The 9,352-nt window shown below is 49.9% G+C and overlaps 1 protein-coding gene across 2 annotated transcripts; it reads left to right on the top strand.

The window, feature by feature from the left end:
* The first annotated feature begins 3,814 nt into the window (after window positions 1-3,814).
* RPS16 (ribosomal protein S16) lies at window positions 3,815-8,125 on the top strand. 2 transcript variants are annotated; one of them, XM_069549065.1, is made up of 7 exons: window positions 3,815-3,964; window positions 4,501-4,596; window positions 5,055-5,766; window positions 5,902-6,003; window positions 7,552-7,648; window positions 7,750-7,797; window positions 7,906-8,125. In XM_069549065.1, exons 3-7 carry the CDS (start codon window positions 5,719-5,721, stop codon window positions 8,049-8,051), a joined length of 441 nt encoding a protein of 146 aa, XP_069405166.1. In that variant the 5' UTR covers window positions 3,815-3,964; window positions 4,501-4,596; window positions 5,055-5,718; the 3' UTR covers window positions 8,052-8,125. The 2 variants fall into 2 exon arrangements, with proteins under 2 accessions (XP_069405166.1, XP_069405167.1); XM_069549066.1 differs by having other exon boundaries at window positions 4,954-5,766.
* The last annotated feature ends 1,227 nt before the right edge of the window (window positions 8,126-9,352 follow it).

Genomic DNA, 9,352 nt, shown 5'->3' with positions numbered 1-9,352 from the left:
CATGAGAACAGTTGAGAAGATAAGAGATATGCATAGTAGCCCCAAGCAGGAAACAACCTAATGTCTATCATGAGAAGGAATAAACAAGTTGCAGCGCATACATGCCCTGGAATGATAACAATCCACTGATAATGCACATGAATGAATATCAAAAACATTCGCTGAGTGAAAGAAGCCAGATACTAGGATGTGTACAGCATTATTCCATTCATATGAGATTCTAGAGCAGGTAAAACCAATCTGTACAAACAGAAATCAGATTAGTCAGTCTCTAGGACTAGAGATGGAGACTGATAGGGAAGAGGCATAAAAGAATTGCTTTGGGGTCATTGAAATGTGGCTATATACATATATATTTGTCAGAACCCTTTGAAATGTACACTTAAAATGCGTACCTTTGGGGCTTCCCTGGTGGTCCAGTGGCTGAGACTCCATGCTCCAAATGCAAGGGGCAAGGGTTCGATCCCTGGTCAGGGAACTAGATCCCACATGCCACAACTAAGACACGGCACAACGAAATAAATAGTTTTTTAAAAAAACGGGTATCTTTTGAAAGTGAAAGAAAATGAAAGTGAACTCACTCAGTCGTGTCTGACTCTTTGTGACCCCAGGGATGGTAGCCTACCAGGCTCCTCCATCCAGGGGATTTTTCCAGGCAAGAGTACTGGAGTGGGCTGCCATTTCCTTCTCTCTGCCTTTCCTTCTCCTTTTACTGTATGTAAATTATTCCTCAACAAAATTGACTTTTAAAATACAGATGTTCAGGATTCACCAGAGACCAGTTGTCAAGTTCTCCAAAGTGGTGATTATTTGTAGCCAGGGATACGAGCCACAAGACTTCCTCTCCTCAAGGGATGGGGATGAGGTTAGAGGACAAGTGTGCATTGTCTCTTCCTGGAAGCAGAGAGAAGAGGAAGTATCTGAAAGAGAGGGAGAACAATGGGGTAAGGTGGGGTCATTTATCCAACCTCCTGCCCCAGTAGGTCAGAGATTTCAGGCTTCACATCTCACCTTATTTTCCTCCTTCTTACCTCTTCCCCTGGCTCTTGGGGCTACAGGTAAGGTCTTCTGGCCTAGAAGGAGAAGGCTTAGGGTTTAAGAACTAGGGCTGGAAATCAAGTCTCCTCTCCCTCCCCACCTGGCCTCTTTGGGAGCACCAGGGAGACTTCCTCTGAAGTTTATGCTGAGGGCAGGTCCTGAGCACAAGTCCCCTGTAATAACTCCAAGAGTTTGGCCAGAAAAAGAGGGACTGGTCTCTGAGGGTGTCCTTCGCAGGGTGGACAAGGGCCCTGACCAGTCACCCACAGCCGGGACCCCAGGGTATCCAGTAGGCGCTGTAGGCGGAACACAACAATCCCCACGGATGGGCCCTCCTCAAACCCAATCACAGACAGCTCCAGCCGGAAGCAACGGAGAGTCTCAGCAGGACACACCTGTAGAGAGAGAGTGATCTGGTGTCTCTGGGCAAGGGCTGATCCCAAGTCCTCACCCCCACAGTTTCTGACTTGTAGCCTGAAACAAGCCCCTTCACCAATCTAAGCCTGTTTCCTCAGTGGTAAATGGAGTTGTGAATAATCCCTACCTTTACTAGAAGTGCAAAAAGATGTTCCTTCCTAAATACTTCCACGTTCTGATTTTGTTAGAACAAGATACTTTACTGCCGTCTGCTGGAAACTGACAAATACACCCAGAATGAGAATGCTGCCCTTGTAGGTGTGGGACCCTTGTGCAATGTACAGCCTTCACATCGATACGTGACAACTCTGTTTACCTTGTAGGGTCAGTGTGAAGAGTAATTAAGCTAACATGCTTAGGACTTCCCTGGTGGTCCAGGGGTTAGGACTCCGCGCTGGCGCTTTCACTGCTGGGGGCTCAGGGTTCGATCGCTGGTCAGGGAACTAAGATTGCACCCCTCCAAAAAAAGGCCAATACACTTAAAGCATTTAGACCAGCACCAGGCACCAAGTAAGAAACTATGTAAGAATAGCTGTTATTGGGGCTTCACTGGCGGTCCAGTGGTTAAGTACCCACCTTCCTATGCAGAGGATGGGGGTTTGATCCCTGGTCTGAGAACTAAGATCCCACATGCGGAGAAGCAACTACTGAGCCCGTGTGCCACAATGAAAGATTCCAGGTGCCACAACTAAGACCCAATGCAGCCAAACAAACAAATAAATAAATAAATATATATATATATATTTAAAATAATAGCTCTAGTCATTAGCATCCTTTGTTGCTATTATATGCCAATCACTGTACTAGGTGTTACAGACAGCTGTGAACAAAATACATTTGTCAAGACTGGGGGTGGATCAAGAATCGGACAGCCAGAATACCAGCCTGCCTGCCTCCTGGCCTCCTAGTGTGTCCTGAGCTAGTGGATTCTCCCTAAACGTCCAACCTCAGTAAGGAGGGAACATGATACTCACCAATAGATTATCTGGGGTGTAGAGACTGCCATCATTTTTGTTTTCCTGTAATTGTGGGGTAGGAAGGAAAATCAGATCTTGGAGAGGGAGAGACTGACCCTTGCGCAAACATGCCACCCACCCCACTCCTTAACTAGCCTGCCCTTGCCTGCTGGCTCTTCCCTCCCTCCTCACCAGCATCTTCGTGATGGCAACGAGGAAGTAGAAAGGCTCCCTCGGGCAGAGGGGTGGTCCTAGGCCTCCCAAGGGCAGCACCAGCAGGAGGGTGGTCCAGAGAAGCCACATAGACACCTTGCCCATCCCCAGACTTTCTCTGGTTCCAGCCTGGTTTCCTGGAAACAAGAGGTACAGAGAGAGGGAGCAAGCTGGAAAACAGGGGAGAGGAAATGCCCCGTCCCTGCCTTTCCATCTCTACTCAATCCATAGATACCTGGAAGTGTACTCCCAGAGGCTGGGGGAGATGGTGAGCCTAGAGTAGGGAGGTCGTGGTTCAGAGAACTCTCTTCCCTTCCTTTCCCCCAATCAAGATACCAGACTCAGCAAGGTTATTAGGATCATCCTGGAGAGACCGGAGAGTTTAGAAGCGTCCCCTGTCCCCCAAACAGCCCCATGAGGCAGTCCAGAGTGTGTCCAGCCTGAGCATTCTGTGGCCCGTTTATCTTCCCACTGGAAAACACCAGTTAGCTTTAATCCTGCAGGTGCTTATTTGGGAGTCTTTGCTGTCCTTTCTGGAGAAGGCAATGGCACCTCACTCCACTACTCTTGCCTGGAAAATCCCATGGGTGGAAGAGCCTGGTAGGCTGCAGTCCATGGGGTCGCTAAGTGTCGGACACGACTGAGCAAATTCACTTTCACTTTTCACTTTCATGCATTGGAGAAGGAAATGGCAACCCACTCCAGTGTTCTTGCCTGGAGAATCCCAGGGACAGCGGAGCCTGGTGGGCTGCCATCTATGGGGTCGCACAGAGTCGGACAGGACTGAAGCGACTTAGCAGCAGCAGCTGTCCTTTCTCCTATTTCTGCCACAAGTGTCTTGGAGTTTCACGCCTGCCTGTACCTGCTGACTTCTTTCTCTGAGCATTGGCCTCTGCCTCTGTCACTTGTGACTTCTGGCTCCATCTCTGATTGACCCGATGTCTCTCTTCGTTTTCCTCTCCTCCGTTGGTCCAGCCTTTGCCTTCTCCTCCATGTGCACCTCTCTCTCTGGTGTTGTGTGTCTGTAGGTCTGTGGGTCCCTCCAGGTCAGCTTCTGGGTCCTTGCTGCCTGTCTCCCCGGCCCCTCGCCCTCTCCCTCTGTCACCCTTTTGGAGCTGGACTCTGAGCTGCCGGTTCCTCCCTTTGGCCCAGACCCGCCCACCAATCGTCACTCTGTTTCCGTCCTCCAGGCATCCGTGAGCCACCACGCCCCTTTGAACCTTGGACCCCAGACCCAGAGAAACTGAGGCAGCCGACTGTCTCCTGCACCTGAAAGGAAGCTCCTGGCTGGGAAGGGAGCATCCTGAGCAGTGGGGAGCAAGGAGCTACCCCATCCTGAGGTTCCTCAGATGGGGGTGGGAGGACTGGGGATTTTGGGGAAAGGTAGATTTTGAGAGAGGGCTCTGAGAAGGATATAGATTTTGGTTTTTGTTTTGTTTTAAAATAATTTATTTGGCTGTGCCAGGTCTTAGTTACATGGAGATCTTTGATTTTCTTTGTGCATGAGTTGCAGTATGTGAGTTCTAGTTCCAAGACAAGGGATGGAACCTGGGCCCCCTGAGTGGGGAGCAAGGAGTCTTAGCCACCAGGGAAGTCCCGGGATGAAGATTTTGTGAAAACGGGTTCGGAGGGGGCAGCAGTTCTGGGAAAAGTGGATTAGGGGAGAGAAAGCTTCTGAGGGAGGGGGATTCTAGGCATTGTGGATTCTGAAGAAAGGAAGATTCTGGGGGAAAAGAGGGGTAAGAGGACCCTGAGTGGAGGGAGATTTAGGCAAAGAGGGAGTCTAAGATGAGAGCTCTGAGAGAATTTTGGGAGGAGACTCTAAAAGGAAGAAAGTCCTTTAATATTTTTTTATTTACTTATTTGACTGCACCAGGTCTTAACTGGGGCATGTGGGATCTAGTTCCTTGATCAGGGATAGAAACTGGGCCTCTGTATTGGGAGCTCGGAGTCTTGGCCACTGGACCACCAGGTAAGTTCCTAAAATGAAGGGAGTTTTGGTGAAAGGTTCTGGGGAAGGGGCTCTAAGAGGAAAAGGATTCTGGGGAGGATGCTTTAAGAAGATGGATTCTAGGAGGAGGGGTATTCTGAATCCTACCAGGATTCTTGAGGAGAAATTCTAGAAGATAAGAAGGCTGCCAACTGTGAAGCAACCTCCTGGCGGTTGCTTTCCCCCTGGGAAAGACCAGGGTGGGCAGGGGGTGAGTGTGCATGTATGAGAATCTATTGAGGATGGGAGTGAAGGGAGATAAATGAAGAGTCCAAATGCAAATGTGAGAACTGAGGATGTGAATTATGGCCTGTCTTCACCCTCCTCTCTCCTTGGAAGAAAACCTGTGACAAGCCTAGACAGCGTATTAAAAAGCAGAGACATCACTTTGACGACGAAGGTCCGTATAGTCAAAGCTAGTTTTTCCACTGGTCATGTAGGGATGTGAGAGTTCAACCATAAAGAAGGCTGAACATTGAATAATTGATCCGTTGGAATTGTGGTGCTGGAGAAGACTCTTGAGAATCCCTGGAACAGCAAGGAGATCAAACCAGTCAATCCTAAAGGAAATCAAGCCTGAAGATTCATTGGAAAGACTCATGCTGTAGCTGAAGCTCCAATTCTGTGGCCACCTGATGCGAAGAGCGGGCTCATTAGAGAAGACCCTGATACTGGGAAAGACTGAAGGCAGGAGAAGGGTGCGACAGAGGATGAGATGGTTGGATGGATCATCGCCTCAACGAACATGAGTTTAAGCAAACTCCGGGAGATAGTGAAAGACTTGGAAGCCTGGCGGGCTGCAGTCCACGGGGTTCCAAAGAGTCGGACATGACTGAGTGACTGAACCACTCGCCGTTTCGGGCCGGCCCCCGACACCGCTCAGGCCAGTCCCTTCCACTCCCAGGTCCCGCCCCCTCCGCTCCCCGGGCCCACCTTCCTGCCGCCAATCCAAAGTCCCGCCCACAAGCCGTAAAGCTCTCTCCCGTCGCAACGCTGAGCACAACGCGCCTGCGCAGACCCTGAAAAGTGGCCAGGGTGGCCCCGCGCCTTCCTTTTCCGGTTGCGGCGCCGCGCGGTGAAGATCTCGTCTCTACGCCTGCAGTCATGCCGTCTAAGGGCCCTCTGCAGTCGGTGCAAGTCTTCGGACGCAAGGTGAGACGGGCGCCCGTTGGTAGGAACGAGGGGAGGCCCGTGTCGGAGAGGCCTGTGGGAAGGCATCTGGGGTCTACTTGGGAGCCGAGGCCCAGAGCTCACGTGGCTCCGCTCTCTCCCCCTCGCTTTCCACAGAAGACGGCCACGGCCGTGGCGCACTGCAAACGAGGTAACGGCCTCATCAAGGTGAACGGACGACCCCTGGAGATGATCGAACCGCGCACGCTGCAATACAAGGTGCTGGGATTGAAGACGGGCGTTTGGGTTGAGTGGAGGGCTCTGGAGACGGAGATGTTGAAATAATTGGGTTCCTGGAGTTCGTCGATCTTGGAAACTGAAAGGTCTTGTGTCAACAGGGGACGTTTAGAGGCTGAGTAGGGAATAGAAAAATGGGATATTTGACGATGCAGCTGGTGTTGGGGGTTCAGGCGATATTATGAAAGCTTGAATTGAGAAACGTGGATGTTGGAGATTAAGCAGGTGCTTAACTGGGTTGTTTGGAAAGTCACTCATTTGGGACTAGGTGGCATGGGGGCTCCCAAAGTTTATGGGGCCTGATGACTTGCAGTAAGTTAATGGGGGACGTTTTACAGTAGTTTGAGCACTCTGAGGACAGGAATCAGTGTTTTGTTCCTCAAAACATTGTGACTAAAATAAGGTTTTGAATATTGTAGGTACTCAATAAGCATTAGAAGAACAAGAACAGAAGTCGGGTTTGTAGTGCTTGGCTGTGAAAGGAGTTCCTCTACCATCCCCATTTAAGCCTCAGTTTCTTTCTTTCTTTTTTTTCTGAATAAAGTTTTATTGGAAGGCCTCAGTTTCTTTGGCTCAGACTGGAAAGATGTCTGAGTTTGATTTCTGCCTCTTCTAGCTGTGTTATTTGGGGCAGTAACTTCCCTTCTCTGTAAAATGGAAATAGGTTGTTCCTTGAAGGCTGTTGTGAGGGTAAATTGGATTCTCCCTGTGAGGTTGTTGGTGTGTGTGATGTGTGAGAAAGTGAAGAACTGTTTACATTGCAGGGTTAGTTAGACCTTCGTAGAGCAGGTAGATGAGTATTGTGGCTTATTGTCACTGACAGTTTACTCAAAGGCTTTGTGTGTGCATCCTGTATTGAGTGCTGGCAACAAAGCAGTGACCTGGATGGTTTCAGGGCCTGCCCTCCTAGAGCTTCGAATCCAGTGGGGGACACAGAGTGGACCCAATGCCAAACACTGCTCCCAGACAGTCAGAACTGGGGTAGAGGTTCCCAGAGAAGGTTTCTGACTCAAACTTGGGTGGAAGGGTCAGAGCAGGGGTGGAGGGGACTTGTGAGCTGAGGCCTAAAATAGGTAAATCAAAGTAGGGTTATAGCATCATAATTTTTCTGGAAATCTGTGCGGTGCAAAGGGAGGGCAGAGAGCTCAGGTGGGGAGAGCACCTGACAGAGCCCAGGAATGGTTTTTTTCACCATTTGGGGCAGGCTTAGTGGCTGCAAAGGTTTTCCTTACTATTGGGCTAAGGTGCCTACATTCTAAGACAGGTTTAAAAAACAGGTGACCTGATGTCCAAAGAGCAACGCAGGAGGAGGACCTGCTCAGGCAGGATTCAATTTGACTTCAACAAACTCTTCTTTCTTAGAAACCTCCCTGCTCTACTGGCTGTGTATAGGGGGCTTTGAGTAACAGCCCAGCCATCTTCCACTAATACTTTGAGGCCAGCAGTGGCAAGAGCTACTTGTAGAGAGCTGTGGAGGAATGTTCCGTGAGGTTGTGATCTAAAATCCTGTAACGTCTCCTGTTACCCTAGCTACTGGAACCTGTTCTGCTCCTGGGCAAGGAGCGATTTGCTGGTGTGGACATCCGCGTCCGAGTGAAGGGTGGTGGTCACGTAGCCCAGATTTACGGTGAGTCCCGGACACTGGGCACATAGGTGGGTCTGAGGGCAGGGTCCCATCCCTGGATGTTCATAAAGCTGATGTACCTTTTGTCTGTGTCTTCCTCACAGCCATCCGCCAGTCCATCTCCAAAGCCTTGGTGGCCTATTACCAGAAATGTGAGTGAGGGTGGGTCCTTCCCAGCAGGTGGGTGGGGGCGTGTGAAGGGCTACAAAGAGTGGGAGGACACTTGCTGGCGTCTAAATCTCACGTCCTTTCACCCCCAGATGTGGATGAGGCTTCCAAGAAGGAGATCAAAGACATCCTCATCCAGTACGACCGGACCCTGCTGGTAGCCGATCCCCGTCGCTGCGAGTCCAAGAAGTTTGGAGGTCCTGGTGCCCGTGCCCGCTACCAGAAATCCTACCGATAAGCCCATCATGAAGATCAGGGTTTCTCTTTATAGCACCTTTATAATAAATGTTGTGGGATTTAAGGTTTTAGGAACTATGCTGTGGTCTTCTGTGGTGGGACTTCGTCTAAAAGGAATGCAAGAAACACCCCCAGAAGCCTTTCTAGAAGCTACCACTCTGATTAGGACGTGGGTAGGAGAGATGGGTGGGACCAGGCCTGGTCTCAGTTTCTCTGAACTTCGAGTCCAGTGTGTGAACACAGCTCAGGTGGGCTTGGTTCCTGGTCATTGGTTGTGTGAGTGTCCTTGTGGGTTTTACCTCCTTCAGTCCTTTTGCTGTTTTAATGGCATATCAGAGAAGAGCAGGGGAAATGTGTAAGATCAGTAATCTTTAATACAAAGTGAGGAGAGGTCTTTTAAGTCAGCAGCTAAGGGCCATACATGCATGTATTGGGAAAGGAAATTTTTTAATGCCAACCTGTAGTGTAGATAGGATTGAGGTTGGGTAGGGGTCTGTAATCCCCGTTGTGGGTAGGTGCGTGATTTCCCCTGACTGGTTTCATCCTTCAGGATGTCGATGGTAATCCCCACTCCCCATGGCCTGCTTAAAGCAAGTCCCAGTTACGCTCAATGTGACTGTCCTTATGGGCCTGGGAATACGTAGATCTGAGGACATGTTCATCTCTTGTGTCTGCCATGTGATGATAAGAGCTGATGTAGGTGAACTCAGTTGCTGCCCCTGGGCCAGAGAGATGTTACAGCACTTCCGTCATGGAAGAAAGTTCTGGGGGATGGTGCGGGTATATGTATAGGGAAGTAAATTGTTGTTTGTGAATTAAGTTGCTCTCAGTTTCTTTCCCCATATTTAAAGGAAGCTAGTGAGCATCATTTGGAGAAGGCGATGGCACCCTACTCCAGTACTCTTACCTGGAAAATCCCATGGATGGAGGAGACTGGTGGGCTACAGTCCATGGGGTCGCTAAGAGTCTGACATGACTGAGCGACTTCACTTTCACTTTTCACTTTGATGCATTGGAGAAGGAAATGGCAACCCACTCCAGTGTTCTTGCCTGGAGAATCCCAGGGAGGGGGAGCCTGGTGGGCTGCCGTCTATGGGGTTGCACAGAGTCGGACATGACTGAAGTGATTTAGCAGCAGCAGCAGTGAGCATCATTGGGGTGGGAAGGGCATCTGTCCTATAACAGCCTTTGCAGCCAGCAATCTGCCCCCAAGTGGGCTTCCTCACTACTTCCTGCTGAGCAAACTGTTAAGAGCATCATTACCCACTTGATCAAGGAGTAGTTTCACCAATTTTCTTTATA

The sequence above is a fragment of the Ovis canadensis genome, chromosome 14, assembly GCF_042477335.2.
Source record: "Ovis canadensis isolate MfBH-ARS-UI-01 breed Bighorn chromosome 14, ARS-UI_OviCan_v2, whole genome shotgun sequence".
Classification (NCBI taxonomy): Eukaryota; Metazoa; Chordata; class Mammalia; order Artiodactyla; family Bovidae; genus Ovis; species Ovis canadensis.
This window is presented reverse-complemented; position numbering and strand designations above follow the sequence as displayed.